The sequence below is a fragment of the Narcine bancroftii genome, chromosome 14, assembly GCF_036971445.1.
Source record: "Narcine bancroftii isolate sNarBan1 chromosome 14, sNarBan1.hap1, whole genome shotgun sequence".
NCBI classification, from domain to species: domain Eukaryota; kingdom Metazoa; phylum Chordata; class Chondrichthyes; order Torpediniformes; family Narcinidae; genus Narcine; species Narcine bancroftii.
The window spans coordinates 66,270,331-66,288,025 of NC_091482.1; the positions used below are offsets into that span (position 1 = coordinate 66,270,331).

General features: G+C 41.8%; 1 protein-coding gene across 8 annotated transcripts in view; it reads right to left on the minus strand.

The window, feature by feature from the left end:
• The window catches only part of akap13 (A-kinase anchoring protein 13), a 396,122-nt gene that overhangs the window by 161,321 nt on the left and 217,106 nt on the right, over positions 1 to 17,695 (minus strand). For all 8 annotated transcript variants that reach the window (XM_069912032.1, XM_069912031.1, XM_069912029.1 and 5 more), the window contains one exon: positions 2,212 to 2,278. In XM_069912032.1, coding sequence (XP_069768133.1) covers positions 2,212 to 2,278 — 67 coding nt within the window. The remainder of the gene's footprint in view (positions 1 to 2,211; positions 2,279 to 17,695) is intronic.

Genomic DNA, 17,695 nt, shown 5'->3' on the forward strand with positions numbered 1-17,695 from the left:
AATGAAACTTTATGAACACATTCTTTTTCTTCTTAAGATCTCAGCAACTAAGTGAAATTTCATATTTTTAAAAAAAATAAGAGATACAACAGGGTAACAGTCATGCCAGCCCTCAAACATGCATTGCCCAAATACTCCCATGTGACCAATTAACCAGTTGGCTCATGCAAGTTTGGAATGTGGAAGGAAACCAGAGCACCTAGCACAGTCAGAGCAAATTTTTCTTAGGAGTCACCATCTTGGAGGATCTTTCCTGGACCCAACATATTAATAGCATCATGAAGAAAGCACACCAGTGCCTCTACTTCCTCAGGAGTTTGGTATGACATCAGAAACCCTGCCAAATGTCTACAGATGTGTGCTGACCGGCTGCATCACGGTCTGATATGGGGGCATCAATTCCCCTGAACGTAAAGCCCTGCAATAGGTAGTGGACACAGCCCAGGTCTTCACAGGCAAAACCCTCCCCACCATTGAGAACATCTGCAGGGAACTCTGCCATCAGAGAGCAGCAGCAATCACCACCCAGCACACCTCTGTTCTCGCTGCTGCCATCAGGGAAGAGGTATCGGTGCCACAAGACTCGCACCACCAAGTTCAGGAAAAGCTACTACCCCTCCACCATCAGACTCCTCAATAGTTACAGGTAGTCCCCATTCTTACAGAACAAACTGCATAAATTTTAAAAAATAAAGAAAAAATATGTAAATATAAAAAAATTATGATTTTGGGGTGAAAGTTGGGGCTTATCTATGGAAAATAATGCCTATGGCAGGGGGATCCAACTTTTCCTGAGAACAGGCCATGTTGTATTTGACGAACGATAAAACTGATACAGTGAATTTCCGAATGATCGGACGGTCAGAACGGGAACACGACGGTAAATTGGGGACTACCTAGAACTCAATCAGGGGCTCATTTAGGGACTTATTTAAGGACTCTTTTACTTTTTTACTTTATTGATTTTTTCCCTCTCTGTATTACACAGTTGTCTTTATTTACACAAGTACATTGTGTATAGTTTTGCTTTTGCACTACCAATAATTGGTAATTCTGCCTTGCCTGCAGGTAAAAGAATCTTAGAGTTGTACGTGATGTCGCGTATGTATTCTAACAATAAATCTGAATATAAGTAACATTCACAGAACCAAAATCAATTCTCAACATTTCTTTCTCCTCTCCTCTTATCATATCCAATTGACACCTTTTGTCTGTTCCTCCCCATTCGTCCCCTTTTCCATCAGCCTTCTATAAAGACACCTGTTTCTCTCTTTTACTCATACCTTGAAGGAAGGCTCAGGCCTGAATCATCAGGAATATACCTTTAACGCCCATGGATGCTGCGTGACTGGCTGAGTTCCTCCAGCATCTGTGTTTTCAGTGTGATAACATTGCCATAACCACCACAAAATTTAATACACCAACTAAGATTTCTCAACTTGTAGCTTGTGATTAGCACTGGATGGACTGCAATTGAACAACGGGGTATCTTAAAATGTTTATTATTGAGTTAATGCAAGCTTGAGCACCACACTTCATTATTCTCTCTGGGTGTATTACATCTTCTGCACTCAATACTGAATTCTACAACTTCAGGTAACTCAGTTTGCAGTCATCCATCTGTGATATTAGCTCAGTTTAACTTTTTTTTCTTTTACTGGGAGTAGAGAGGCGCACCCAAAATGGTGGAGGAACTTAGCAGGTTTGGCAGCACCCATGCAAAACAATCCAGATGTTGACTGTCTATTGCTTTCCATGGATACTGCCAGACCTGCTGAGTTCTTCCACCATTTTATGTGTTGCTCCAGTTTTCCACCATCTGCCGTCTTCATGTTCAACCTAACCTGCCAGGCCTGTCCTCCTGCTCTGCATTTTGCAACTCCCTTCTGCTTTTGTCTCTATTCTCTCCCTTTCATTCACTCATGAAGCAGATCACTGGGCTTATACTTTATCCCCATGGACATCCTAGCTGCTCCCTCTCCTCCACCCTCCCTGCAGCATCACAAGCTTCTTTTGTCCCCTTTCCAATTCTTATTTGTTTTAATGTTAGATATTCAGCATCTATATTTTTTTAAAATAATCGTGCAAATTTCATTTACTTCTGCATCACTGGATACTTCCCCATTGCAATTGTTCCCAAACTTTCTTCAGATTTCCATTCTCACCACTGTCCAGCCTGACGCAAGGTGTTAGGGCTGGAGATCTACTTACCAGCTGTTTCAGGACTCTGCTTTGGTTGGACCAGTGCTGAAGTTGGACACCAGTTCTCTTGGCTAATCTGTAAAGTAAAACCAAAGAGTCAGAACAAAAACAATTCTTCGAGGGAAACTCATTTCTCATCTTCTTCTATTTTGGAATGTGTGTGTCACAAGACAGTTAAGAGTCAACTACAAAGCATTGATCGAGGCTTACTTATACCCTAGAATTTATTGCCATGAACAAGCCATGAAATTCATTGTTTTATGGCAGCGTCACAGTGTGCATGTTCGTATTATAACCATCTCACGCCATTACTATAAAGTTAAAATAATACTGCACGAAAAGTAAGGCAGTGTCTGTGGTTCATTGATTATTCAGGAATCTGATGGCAGTGGGGAAAAAGCTCTGCCTGTGCCGCTGAGTGCTCATCTTCAGGCTCCTGTACCTTTTTCCCCGATGGTAGCAGAATGAAGAGAGCATGGTCTGGGTGGTGGGTCTTTGAGGATAGAGGCTGTTTTTTTAAAGACACCGCCTTATGTAGATGTCCTTAATGGAATAAAGTCCAGTGCCTATGATGTCGCAGGCCGAGTTAACAACCCTCTGGAGTTTATTCTTGTCCTGAGAATTGGTGCCTCCATGCCAGGCAGTGGTGCAACCAGTGAGAATGCTCCCCACGGTCCACTTGTAGAAGTTTATGACACATCGAATCTCCTCAGACACCTCACGAAGGATAGCCTGCAGTGATCAAGTCATTAGAGAAGATATCTTTCCCTTGAAGAGGTAGAGAACCTGATGAGTTTTTCTAGCTCCACTGTCATCATCATTGATCTCACTGGACAATCAAAGATTTTGCTTCCTGAATACTTTTGGGTGTATTCTATGGAGTTTGGGCTGCTGATCACAAGAAAAACTTTGAAAAGTTTTCCTATCACGAACTATTTTTTAGATATAACCTATGAATGTGGTTTCCTGTCATATTTTAAGTCTACTTCAAGGATTCAAAACCACGTTGTTGAAAATTCACTTTCTGCATTGACACTTGGACATTTTCCCTGCTGATCTGGGTGCAGTCAGTGACGAACACGGCAAAAAGTTTCACCAGGATATTGCGACCATGGAAAAGCGGTATCAGGGAAACTGGAATCCATCAATGCTGGCAATGTTGGGCACTGACAGGAGAGGCATCAGATGCTGAGTACAAATGACAATCAGCAGTAAAACATTTTAGGTCAGTTGAACTAACCCAATGTGTCCGCGTCATTAAACATGCTAAATTCAATAAAAATTAATTTAATGTTTCCCCAACTTCCTACGTGATACAGAAAATCTGAAATTATTGCTGTGTTCACTTTGAAGTCATTTTCCAGGAAGGAAACCCTTTGTAAAAATTTGTTGTTCAGTATATTAGTTTATTCAATCGGCTATTAAAAAGAACATAGTGAATGCTCATGTAGTTGTAACAACTAGGAATGAACCAAGAGATGGACCAGTACCACAAGCTACAAAACAGTTTGAGCAAATTATGGTTAGTATTTTCATCTTTTAAAAAATTGTATACATATGAAGTGCTGGCTGCTGTTCTAGTGAGCCTGTCTGTGCTTCAGTTGTTGGATATGTGGTAACCTGATCACCCTCAAACAAGAGATAGGCTTGTTCTGCCACTCATGTACCTGCCATTCCCTCAGTCCAAAAAAAGTATTGAGGTCAGCCTTGTGCATTCAGAAGAGGAGATTGCACATGGCTATGGATATGAAAGTCAAGGATTTATGACCATTTGGTTTCGTCACTCATGCCCCAGACTTGACAACATTGATCCCACAGAAATGGGCTCAATAATCAGCCCTGTGCATTTCTGGGAGGTTCAGATTGCACACAGTCAGAATCCAGGGCCTTTTCCTGCTTTGGTTAGCTGAAATATGTTAGTTATTACACGTCCAGCTGGTGATATATCCGAGAGATAAAATTAAGCAATATTTTGCATGAGTCTCTGTTCAACAACAGGCCTAAATTAATGGATTACTGATTAACCACTGCAAGGTCCTCTGGCTGGACAACTCCCAGGATTTCTCACTCTTGAAGATTGCACAGGTGACCCCAATGCCATCAACCCCCACTCTCCCCAACCAGGAGGTGGGGTTTGCATTATTAGAAAATGATCTGTGCTGCAACTTTCCATGGTGTGAAGCTCATCATCTGCATGTTTAAAAAAAGAGAACTGAAGAAAATTTCCCACCCCAACCCAAACACGTTCCACGAAAGCAAATTCTCATGGTTCAAGATTCCTTTTATTGTCATAAATACAATATACATAATACATTTCAAACTGTATCTGCAGTAAGGCAAACAAAGAGTCCCCATGAGCATTTCCCAGCGCCCCTAACACGGGGAGAAAGAAGCAAAAGCGAGTCCCTTCGGAGACACTGAATGCTTGTGGATTTGCTTCATGGGCTCCCACAGCATCTGGAGCCTCACAGACCCCTGTTCAAGCCATCAGCAACTCGAGCTCCAGATCCAAATTTTAGGAAGAGATTTGTGAATTCCACAAGAGAGAGTTAATGTTAACTCTAACGGCTGTAACACAGGGATTTCCGGTATCAGGAGCTCAAAAGCAAAACCTTCCCCTCCCTGGTGAAAAAAATTCAAATCCTCAACAACAGGACAATCCCTTCACAAACACAAATCTGACTACCATACAGACCCATTTGGAACCTCAGAGTCTAAACTGCCAAGTTTGAAAAATGTTTGATCTGAACTCAAAACCAGTGTCTCAAACAGTTTCTATAAAAATCAAGAATGTTTCCAATGGAATGTCGAGCCAATGAATCAGTGCCTGAGAATTTTCTTCTGAACAGGGGCTGCAATGATATGGCAGCCTTTATCCACTGTACACTCCACCTGTGCAGTGTTTACACAGATGTAACTTGCTGACAACAGATTGAGCCACACTTTTTGACATCCAACTGAGTATTCTTTGAAGAACTTCTCCAGTGTATTATCAATCTTCACTTATCAATTTGATCCATCTTCAGAAATATGGTGCAATCCTAAAATAGAGAGCCCCTTGTTTCTGCAGATATTGACTCACCCACTTTGAGCTTCCGGCCTCTTTTACCTTCACGTTTCCCTTTGCTATTTGCTGGCAAAATTGATGCAAACATTCGGTAAATTTAATTTGGTAGAGAATTGACAATATGGCCTTTGGAAAGCCCAGTAAATGTGTGGTGGAAAATGTGCTGGCCAGCTGCATCATGGTCTGGGATGGGGGACACCAATACCCCTAGGAGTAAAGCACTGCAAAAGGTAATGGACACAGCTCAGGACATCAGAGGTAAAACCCTCCCCCATCATCGAGAACTTCTACAAGGAGACCAGCAGCAATCATCAAGGATCCACATCCCCCAGTACACGCTCTGTTTTCACTGCTGCTATCAGGTAAGAGGTATATGTTCCGCAAGACTCGTAACACCAGGTTCAGGTACAGCTGCTACTACCCCTCCACCATCAGACTTCTTAACATCAAACTCAGTCAGAGACTTATTTAAGGACTCTTACTTTTGTACTTTATTAATTTTTTTTCTGTTTAAATTTCTTTATTTGTTTGTATGTTGAGCTAGTTTTTAAGCTCAGCTAATAAATGGTAATTCTGCCACGCCTGCAGGAAAAAGAATCTCAAGCTTATATGTGATGTCATGTATGTACTCCAACAATTAATCTGAATCATACCTTGCTGTGCAGTTTAACTGTGTAAAGCAACGTTTCATGGTTACTTGTAGCAAAAGAAACACTACAGCCTTCAGAATTTTCTATTTAGTTTATATCTTGAGACTGACATACTGAATCAGAAATTGCGCAGGAATGGAAATGGAATGGAGTGGAAAACGGGTGTCACTGGACTTTGAGAAATTATCCCTTGCAATTCATCACACTTTCTCATACATCATGTAGCCCCTGCCACGGTCAATGATCAGCCATGACCCTGAGGAATGGTGGAGCAGCCTTGAAGGAGGAGATCACCTACTCGTGCTCTTATTTCTTATCATTTGAGGAATTTAGGAGTGTTTGGGGATGGAGAGGGTGGTTAGGTTTGACCTTTGAGAAGCTGCTACAGCAAATGGGGGAGCGGGTGGTGCAACGCAGCTACAGGAGTTCGACTCCAGCACGCTTTGGAAGGAGCGTGTCTGCGTAGGCTTCTTCCAGGTGCTCGGGTTCTCTCCCACCCTTCAAAACGTATGGGGGTTGTAGTTTAATTAGGGTATTTGGGCGGCATAGGTTTGTGGGGCGGAAGGGCTTGTTACTGAGCTGTGTGTACATCCATATGGTGGAGATTGTTTCAACTGCTCAGCAAACGTCCAAGTTAAGGGAGTTGGCATTGGCGTCCATGGTGAAGTAGACCATTCATGAGAGTTTGATCAAAGGTCTCCCTGCTGAATGGCACATAGTTCAGTGATGATAACCTTGGAAAATCTGAACCCATAAATGGATTGCTCTGGGTTTTATGTAATGTCATATATGACCCCTGTCAATAAATTTTAACTTTAACTTTGAAAGTCTCGTAATATAGATCCAAGACGATTATTGCTCTCAACCCCGATAAGACGAATGAGATGATCACGAATTTCAGGAGTCCAAAAAGGCTCGCTTGCTCCAGGTGACACCAAACTTACCATTAACACGAAAACCCATCTGTCCTACGGAAGGAGTAGATACATTTCCAGAGAGAAAACCCTCTTTCTCATTTGTGCTCCCAATTGAAAGAAAGCGGCTCCCTGTGCAAACACTCAACCTGAGAAGGCTAGTTGTTACGTGAGGCAGCATTCTTCCCATCTCACCATTCCTTCACCAGATGTCGACAACCATGTTGGATATTCCCTGCACTATCGGGTAAACATTCAACAACAATGACTTTCCCATATCTGGATCCAAGACTTCATTAAGGAGTTTGTATATTTATCAAGGAATAATTCACATTTTGAAACGACACCAGACATGTGAAATCAACCACCAGATAAATTCCTTTGTTGATCAAAATGGATTCGTACTCTTTGGTATATTGAAGAATGAGGGACGACTCATCTTACGGATACAAGGTTCAGGGGGGATTGACAGGGTAGGTTATTTGTGAATGATTCCCTTGTGGACTTGGGGCATATTTTCAGGGAAGAGGTCAGACGGAGGAATTGACAATTGTAAATCTTTGGTGTTCTCTGTCTCAGAGAGCTGTGGATGACAAGGTATTTATTGGAAATTGGGCAGCACGATTGGTGTAGTGGTTAGCACAATACTGCTACAGCAGCAGTGACTGGGGTTCAAATCCGGTGCTGTCTGTAAGGAGTTTGCACGTTCTCACAGTGTCTGTGTGGGTTTCCTCCCACTCCTCAAAACGTACCGGGTTAATTGGATGTAATTGGGTGTCCGGGCTTGTGGGCAGAAAGGGCCTGTTGCCATATGTATATCTAAATTTTGAAGATCACAAAATATAGGAGCAGAAGTCGGCCCAACTGGCCCATTGAGTCTGCTCCACCATTCTAATCATTAGCTGATCCATTCTCCCACTCCACAGCCTTCTTCCCATGACCCTTGAAGTCCTGACTAATCAAATACATGTCAATCTCTGCCTTAAACACACCCAGCCTTTTCTAAAGCAGTGGTTCTCAACCTTTTTCTTTCCACTCACATACCACTAAGTAATCCCTATGCCATCGGTGCTCTGTGATTAGTAAGGGATTGCTTAAGGTGGTGTGTCGGGTGGGAAGGGAAGGTTGAGAACCACTGTTCTATACCCAATTGTTACTGAAATATTTCACTTGAGAAAAATTGTCATTGGCCCATTTCCTTTGGAGATATGAAACAGTGCACATAACGAGTCAATTAGGTACGATTAAAACAGTAGTTTGCAACCTTTTTCTTTCCACCCTTATACCATCTTCAGCAATCCCTTACTAATCACAGAACACCTATGGCATAGAGATTACATGTGAAAGGAAAGAAAAAGGTTGAGAACCACTGTTCTAAAGTGTATAGTGAAATTTCAAATTTAAAAATGAAATCAAGGGTAGAGATATATCAGCTGTAGTCTGGAGCAATGTTGTAAAGATTCTTCTTCGTATCATACTCTTGGCCAAATAGCTTGTAGCAGCTGTACTGGAAAATACCTGGATGAGAATGTTAGGTAACCTTTCCTTGAGCATAAAATCCTTTGTTACTGGCTACTTTTATTGTTAGTGTAAAATGCAATGCCCATCAGCCCATAAAAACACCAGTGCATTTCAAGCCAAAGTATCTCCAAAAGGACCTATAAGAAAGCAAGGATGTCCACAGGCCAGATTACTATTTCCTCCACATTACAGAGAATCAGAATTCTTATAGAACAGGAGATGGTTGATAAGCCAATCAAGTCCATTCCATTCTTCCTTATTTCTCTCCTTTGCCCTGTTTCATCAGGGGCCTTTAGAGTGTCCCTTTGAAAGCCCAATCCATTTGGTTTCTGCCATGCTTAGGGTTAAAAGTTCCAGAACATAGTTTTCCTTGGTTCACTCCTGTATCTTTTACCTTTCAATTTAAATCTGATCTTTCCTCCAATTCCATGCTGGCACTAGAACCATCAGCCAATGGGGTCAGTTTAATTACCTTATCTGAGTCAATATTGATCTTGTACACCTTGATCAAGCATTCTCGTAGTGAGATCGTCTCCTCTATTTCAAGATGTACCCCAATCTTATGGAGTTGCAAATCTTCATTCCCCGAGTCACGTTGACATCATTTCCTACACTTACGTCCTGGGACTTTCACCACAGAACTTTTGTAACCAGTGTTTTCCCAAAAGTCAGAATAAACCAGGATATGCCTGCAAGCACATCATACTGACCTGCTAATATTATGTTTTTATAAATGATTTGATTCAAAACATTTTCTACCATCATAGCACTGCTCTGTGAGGATTGCTGGGAGCTGGACAAATGAGAATCTGGAACAATGTTGGAGAATTCCTTGGAAAACATCACGCCTCGAAAGAGGATCATCTGGACATATCACCACATGCACTGAGCCTGTTAAACTGTGATCGTGTCAGCAAATGCTCCTTTCACTCAAGGAAACAAAGCAAAAACTGTTCCCAATTGAAAACGATTTTCTTTTGTGCACACACACGGCCATTTCACAATCCCTTTAAAGTACTGCCTATTTTTTTCCCCTCTCAAGTCATGTGCTCTTATTAGAGAAAAGGGGAAGAAATTTAATTTTGGTCACCAGTGCAGTGTAACTGGGAGTACAGCCTGTTTGTTCCTGTCACCAGATATTCAGCTCTAATGAACTCAGCACAACTTGATAGAGACCAATCAATGGCACAGGTCTTGCAACAGTGACCATAAACAATTCTCTCCACCATAATCCAAAGATTATAGATAGGGCAGAATTTACTTTTACATTTTGGGAATTAAATTGAAATTATATGTAGTACATCCTTTTCTCTTTTGGTTTAAAGATTTAATTAAAACACCATCTGGTCTGAAAGAGTGGAAGCTTTCAAATTGGAACTGCTGGATCCTGGCCAATCTTCCTCCATCAACCATAACCAGAGGGAGAAAAAAAGCACAGCAATTAATTTCACGAATCTTCCTGCTGGTAAAATGACTCCAGCATTTAAGCGACAACAGTCATTTCAAGTTGATTAAGTGTACTTGATGTGCTTAGAGACCTTTGACAGATTTTTATATATTCATTTTGACAGGATATCGGTGTCACAGACAAGGGTCGAATTTACTGCCCGTTCCTAATTGCCTGTGCCTTGCAAAACCATTTCTGAAGACAGTATGCATCTAGCACACACTTCTAGGCCAGCAGTTCCCTCTGAGGGGCTAAAGTGTGTTTGGTAGGGATTTTCGATTACCTCACTGTGACATATGCATTACCACTTCTGCTAACTCTTTTATTCCAGATTTACTGACTTACCTAAATTTTAAATGCTCGGAATTCATGGTTGGAATTGAGCTATCTCTGCAGATCCATGGACAACACCTCCAGATACTAGTCTCATTACTTAAAGCACATCCTGTGATGAGCTACAACATCCTCACTTTACTCCTGTTAAGGAAGGCATGATTCATAGAAGTGGGCAAACTTCCTGCACCTTGACTACAAGTGCTGGGAGAACTTTGGTGAAGTCGGCAAAAAACCACTCACACAAAAGTGCCTCTACAACTTCCAATCAGACAACACCAATTCCAGACCAGGATTGTTCTGGGCAAACATGAAGACATTTCCACTAAGAGATTAAGCTGCAGCTTTTAAGATGATACAAAATATACACTGGCAATTGGCAATCTAATCTGGGCAAAATCACCTTCACAATTCATTTTTTTAAAAACTTTATTTAATATTTTCAAAAGAAAAACTTTTACAAAATCTATAATATAAAAATGAAGGTTACAACTAACCCACCCCCCTCCACCCACCCTCAGCAAACTCCCCAAGGGAAGTATTAAGAGAATAAAAGAAACACATGCAACAATTTAAGATATTACTAAAGGTTGCCTCCACAATTCATGTGCATACGAAAAGAACAGAGATCATGTCAAGTGAAATGGACAAATTCTAATTATAGCACAAATCGGGCTAATTGGCAAAGTCAGTTACAATTCACCAGACTTTAATAAGTCCAGTACTATTGAAATTATTCATAACTTCTTGTCCCTCTTGCCCTAAGCTATATATCTATGCTCCAACGTGTTTATTTGCAGAGAAATAAAGTCGATTTATTTTCTGATGTCAGATGTAAAATAATTCCAAAACTGAATGAAATTCAGCTGGAACAAATTCCCAGTCTGAATTCCAAGACTTTCCAACTTCAAGAAATCAAATATTGCCCTAAAAAGGTTGAATCACAATTTAAAAAAAAAAATTGTTTATGTTCTATTCGGAGAAATGACCCACAAAATCCAACATACCTTGAGAAGTACAACGTCAACTCCTCTGCTGTGCTTGGAGATGCCAGACAGGCTGTACCTCCTTTTATGCCGTTCGTACATTTTGCAGGAGAAATGCAAGAGAAATCAAAATCCACAATGTGGAGCCCAGTCTGCAATTTATGGGACATAAGGAACCAGAGGAATCCCTCACACGTGCAAGTGTGTGTTTTGTTGATTTCCTCCAAGTGCACGAAGAAACCGTCACAGCTCAAACCACTTGATAAACGCCCTCCTTGCAAAACCAAAAACTGAAGGAAAAAGGCAGCAGTTGTCAAAGGAGTTGGAAAAACAAGATTTCCAGGTTGAACTGAAAATAACAGGCAGTTTTCCTTCTGCGCTCTTTCTTTTCCCATAAAAGTAACAGCAGAGTGACTCTGAGCAAGCAAGCTGATGGATTGCACACTCCTGTCAATGGTCTCATTCAGATCAGCTGGCTTTTACGCACACTGCCACATCGCTGCTTCCTGCGCCTGTGCCTCTCAGTCTCGCTGGGATAAAACACTCTCTTTCTCTCCACTTCCTTTTCCCTCCCATAAACGCATCCAGTTGTAACAGCCACTTTATTCAGCAGTAACAAGGCACGGTGCTGCAAACACTGGAGACCACTCAGATGGCCCAGGATTTAAACAAGGAACAGAGAATGAGGCTTGGTTAAAAGAGCAAATACGGAAAAGGAACAATGCTGTGCGTGGAAATTGAAGCATTAAAGTCTGCCCTTAAACAAGAAATGCAAATTTGCAAGTACTTCTGAGGAACTATAATAAGGTGAAACTTCAAGTCTTTGATGAAATCTGTTTTAAAGCTTCAATGCATCATGTCAATTTAACAGCAGCAACTTGGGCAAACAAAAGTGTTCAAAAAATTAATTCAATACATAACTGAGAGGCAGAGCATTTTGATAGGAAATTACGGAGGGATGTACTCTTTTGAAAAGAATGTTTGAATCACAAGGAGATCTCGGGGAGGGGAGGCAGGACGAGTAAAGATACACAAAACATTAGAAACAATATTTTCAGATGTATCGAGATATTGCCAATATCGCCATCCAGGCATCAAAAGAAAAGGTCGCCATGCTCCGACACAATTTTGGATTTAAAAATTCTCGCGGTGAAGACAAAGTAACAAGATTATATCATTAAAATGGCAGGAATTCTGGGTTAATTGTGGTATAGGAAAAACACAGTTGTGAGTTGCTGGATCACTTTCATGTGGCAGAAGGATATCCGGAATCAGATTCTCCAAAATCTTCATTTATCCAAAACTTTATGGAGCTAAAATTCACTCGACATGAAATTAGAACAACGATTGTCCTCATTTCAGGTAACTCCTTCCCCTCTCTCTTTCCATTTCCTCTTTATCTTCCCCTATTGACTTTTCAAACTGTGTGCCACTGTCTCCTAGCCGCAAGCGGTCAGAAGAATCTCTTGTCCCGGTGTAATCAAGGAGAGTGGCCTCCCAGGCAGGAGCGGGAACTGCCTCTCTCACCCCTTCCCTCCTCAGCACAGTGTAGCTCCTGATGCCGACTCCAAACCATCCCCTTGGCCTACTACTGCACACAGGATACCCTGGTGTGCATGTGCGGTAGGCCTAAGGGAGGATTCAGAGTCAGGACTCGGGCATCGGCGTCAGGAGCTCCAGTGACTGGGGAGGCAGGAGCCCGCCGACTCGCCAGCGAGTGTTCCACCGGCACAGGAAGCCATTCCAGGGATCAGTGGCAGCTGTAGGTTCATGTCAGTGATTGGCGGTTGGGACGTGTCGAGGATCAGCCAGGTCTAGCATTTTTTTTGGTGAGAATTAAACATTATTTTAATGCTTAAAAGGCCTTGTTTGTTGTTGTTTAAACATTGATACATGTGATTTCCTGTTGCTACTGGGCTGTTTTTTAAAAAAATGACCAGTTCTCCAAAAAAAACATAAGCTTGGTCTCAACCATTTCTGATCATGTGAGTTGTATTGTATCAAACTGCAGTGAAGTTGTGTTAAAATTTCTTATCGTGATTAATTAAGGTGGCTGAGAAGGCACCAAAGAGATTTACTGGAGACACCAGAAATTAGAGGTGACACATGTATCAGGGAAAAAACTGAACATACTGGGGCACTATGTGCCAGGGAGGAAAAAAGCACCAAGAAATCTTCAAAATTTGAAAATGTTTATATAGGGAGCGATGCTCCAGAAGCTGATCTGATGGGGAATTCAAGAAAAACCAGGTTATATTGTGAAATTAGATATGATATAGCAGTTGAGGTCTGGCAAAAAGGAGATGGAAAGGATGTCTGGGTAATATCCATGGACAGAGTATACAGTTTTCAGCACAAAACCAAGGCTTTCTGCCAAGCACATCCAAGCCTACCAAGTTATCGATCTGAGTTGAGCAACAGGCCCAGCAGGGCCTCTACTTCCTGCGAAGGCTGAGGAAAGTTAATCTCCCACCCTCCATCCTCACTACATTCTACAGAGGATGTATCGAGAGCATCCTGTGCAACTGCATCACCACCTGGCTTGGAAGCTGTACCACCTCAGACCGCAAGACCTTGCAGAGGATAGTGAAGTCAGTGGAAAAGATCATTTGGGGATCTCTTCCTTCCACGAGGGACGTCTACATCACTCGATGAAGGCGAAAGGCAATAAACATCGTGAAGGACTCCACACACCTCTCACATAAACTGTTCTCCCTTTTGCCATCTGGTAGGAGGTACTGCAGCACTCGGGCTCTTACATCCAGATTGGGCAACACCTTTCTCCCTCCTCAAGCCATCAGACTCCTGAACTCCCAGAACATAGGGTTCTGAGAACTGTTACTATATACATCTTAATATTTTAATGTGTTTAACTTCTATTCTAACTTAAATTTATGAAAATGAATGAAGAAAAGCGATCTTATCTTTTATCTTATCTTAACTGTGTGAGCAGGTATGAACGATAAATAAAGGGGGTGACTTGATTTGAATTAAACATACCCGAGTACACACAAACACCTGGAAATCTAAATGTCCCAAACATTATGGTGCCCCTGAATGGGGAACGATGTATAAAAAGTGCTACAATTTCTGCATGATCAAACCAAAGTATAAAAAATAACCTTGAATAAAATCTGGAATGTGCAATGTAATCATGTGATTTGTTTGATTACAAATGCAAATAAGTGTCTTTGTCCCAAACATTATGGAGGGGACTGTATACTTGAAGATATCATTTAAAATAAATAAATATGGATTTTTTTTGGAATTATTCACTTTTTTGAATGATACTGTTAATCAATCTCTCGGCTTGTGGGAAGAAGCTTTGATTTTTGATCATCCTGTACTTTCTCCCTGATGGTAAACAGGTTACAAAAATTGTGGTACAAATCTCCTGCCATGAGATACCCTACGCAAGAAAGATTAACCCTTCCAATTCACAAAAACTTCTTCTCAAGTTAAAGTGCCTATGCAGGAACACATCGATGATGGGGTTGGCATCTGGGTGGACATACAAGAGACTGAAGATGCTGCAATCTGGAGCAAAGCAAGCTGCTGGAAGAACTCATTAGGTAAGGCAGCATTTTCAGGAGTGCTGGTGAACGTCTGAGAGCGAGACGTTGCATCAGGCCTGCTAAGGCATTTGGGTGGGCTCGTGGATAAACAGAGTGGCCTTGAGAGAAATGAAAAGATCAAATCAAGGAGCTCAGGAACACAGAGTGGACGTGGTAAGAAGCGGGGAAACTCGGTCCCTGCAGAGGCAGGGTTTCAGCAGAAGTGGGAACCATTTGCCTTCCCAGAACCCCGGAGGAACAATGAAGCGGAAAATTGGCTCCCATATTTTATGGCAATTTATTGCAAACAAGTCGGAAACTGGACTGATTTGCTGAAGTCAAATGCAGTTACTTCATGAGCTCACGAGGCAAGGTCTGTATGAAATTGCACGAAGAATTTATTTTCAAGAGGACCCTGTCACGGAATTTAAAAAAAATGCTAGAATACTAAATTCTCTGAACTTTTAACATTTTCCAGATAAACAAGAAATATCTGATCTTTTTGATTGCTCTACTCATTTCTGACACGTGTTAAGACTTAAATCTCATCTTCACCACCTGCATTTAATTTATGCAATAGTTTCCCTAATCACATTAATTCCTTAATGCCCCTTTATCTTCAGATATGCCGCGTGCCTTTAAAATAGGGGTTGCTTCTTTAATAAAGACATTCTGGCCCAGGGAATGAAACAAACAGAGTTTCCTGGTCTGACACACTATGACTATCAGACCCTTCCACTTCAGTAAAATCACCCCTTTAGAGAAGCAACACCAGTTAGTCAGAGAACCATGGGCATGATTCACATTTCATCTTTTCAAAAACACAGGAGGCCATTCAGTCTGAGGGATCAATCCTACAAGTCCCATTCCCTCTCTTCCTATTTCCCTGTACCTCTGCCACTAATCTCTCTCACGGGCCTGTCAAATTTCCATGTTCTTTTGGAACTTAATGACACTAAAGAGGTATTTAAAGTAGTAGGAGATCTTTGGAAGTGGGAGGGAAGCAGGGACCCCATGTGGTAAGCAGCTCGCATGCAATCTCCCCACAGTTGACTTCCGAGGCCATTGAGCCTGGGTGCCTGAACCGGCACTAAATGCTTTGCCACCTCTCCACAACTTGGTGCTTGAACAATCAGGGATAATTATGAAAAATAAATAATGTAATGAAATTACTTTGCTCCTCAATTCACAACCCTGCTGTTAGCAAGTTAGCACTGAGATTGCAGATCTTACTCTAGGTCTGTCTATCAGCGTATTATAGTCAACCTCATGGTATCTGGCACCTATGAGAATTGGTAGATGCTGGATAAGTGAATTTGCCAGTTGCTTGAGATTGTGTGTTGCATGGATTGCCAAATTGACTGCCAATTTTAAACAGTCATTTTTTCTTTAAATCTATTTATTTTCCATGATTTTTTTTTTGCCAGTTGCTTGAGACTGCCAATTACTTGCATTCCAGATATTGTATTATAGTACAAAAGGAGATCAGACAGGCTATGGAGTCCCATCATAAATTGGATCATCTTTGAATCATCAATGGGGATGCGAGAGGTACCAGAGGTTTTGGGGGGTTGCGGATGTTGTTCCTTTATTCAAGAAAGGGAGTAGAGATAGCCCAGGAAAATATAGACCAGTGATTCTTACTTCAGTGGTTGGTAAGTTGATGGAGAAGATCCTGAGAAGCAGGATTTATGAACATTTGGAGAGGTATAATATGATTAGGGATAGTCAGTATCACTTTATCAAGGGAAGGTCGTGCCTTATGAACCTGATTGAATGTTTTTGAGGATGTGACTAAACACATCGATGAAGGAAGAGCAGTTGATGTTGTGTATATGGATTTCAGCAAGGCATTTGATAAAGGTTCCCCATGCAAGGCTTATTGACAAAGTAAGGAAGCAAGGGATCCAAGGGGATATTGCTTTATGGATCTGGAACTGGCTCACCACAGAAGGCAGAGAGTGGTTGTAGACGGGTCATATTCTGCAAGGAGGTCGGTGACCAGTGGTGTTCCTCAGGGATCTGTTCTGGGACCCTAACTCTTTGTGAATTTCATAAGTGATCTGGATGAGGATGTGGAGGGATGCGTTAGTAAGTTTCCTGATGAGACAAAGGTTGGGAGTGTTGTGGATAGCTCACAGCAGGACTTTGATAGGATGCAAAACTGAGCTGAGAAGTGGTGGATGGAGTTCAACCCAGATAAGTTCATTTTGGTCGATAAAATACGAAGGCAGAATATAGTATTAATGGTAAGACTCTTGGCCGCGTGGAGGATCAAAAGGATCTTGGGGTCCGAGTCCATAGGATGCTCAAAGCAGCTGCACAGGTTGATTCTGTGGTTGAGAAGGTATACGGTGTATTGGCCTTCATTCATTGTGGAATTGAATTTAGGAGCCGAGAGGTAATGTTGCAGCTATATACGACCCTGGTCAGACCCAACTTGGAGGGCTGTGCTCAGTTCTTGTCGCCTCACTACCAAAGGATGTGGAAGCCATAGAAAGAGTGCAGAGGAGATTTTCAAGGATGTTGCCTGGTTTGGGAGCATGCCTTACGAAAAGAGGTTGAGTGAACTTGGCCTTTTCTCCTTGGAGCGGCGGAGGTTGAGAGGTGACCTGATAGAGGTGTTGAAGATGATGAGAGGCATGATCGTGTAAATAGAGGCTTTTCCCAGGGCTGAAATCGTTGCCACAAGAGGACGTGGGTTGAAGGTGCTGGGGAATAGGCACAGAGCAGATATCGGGGTAATTTTTTTTAAAAAGCAGAGAGTGGTGGGTACGTGGAATGGACTGCTGGCAAGGACATGGGCATTAGGGTCCTTTAAGAGACTTCTGGATAAGTATATGGAGCTTAGAAAAATAGAAATTACCAAGCTTTCCCATAACTCCATAAGTTAGGGACAATGTCCAGCACCACTTTGTGGGCCAAAGGGCCTGTATTGTGCTGTAAGTTTTCTATGTTTCTATTTCCCAACCCTTAGTGTTCCCTTCTCCCTTGCAAGGTATTCCCTCTCAATGGCCATTA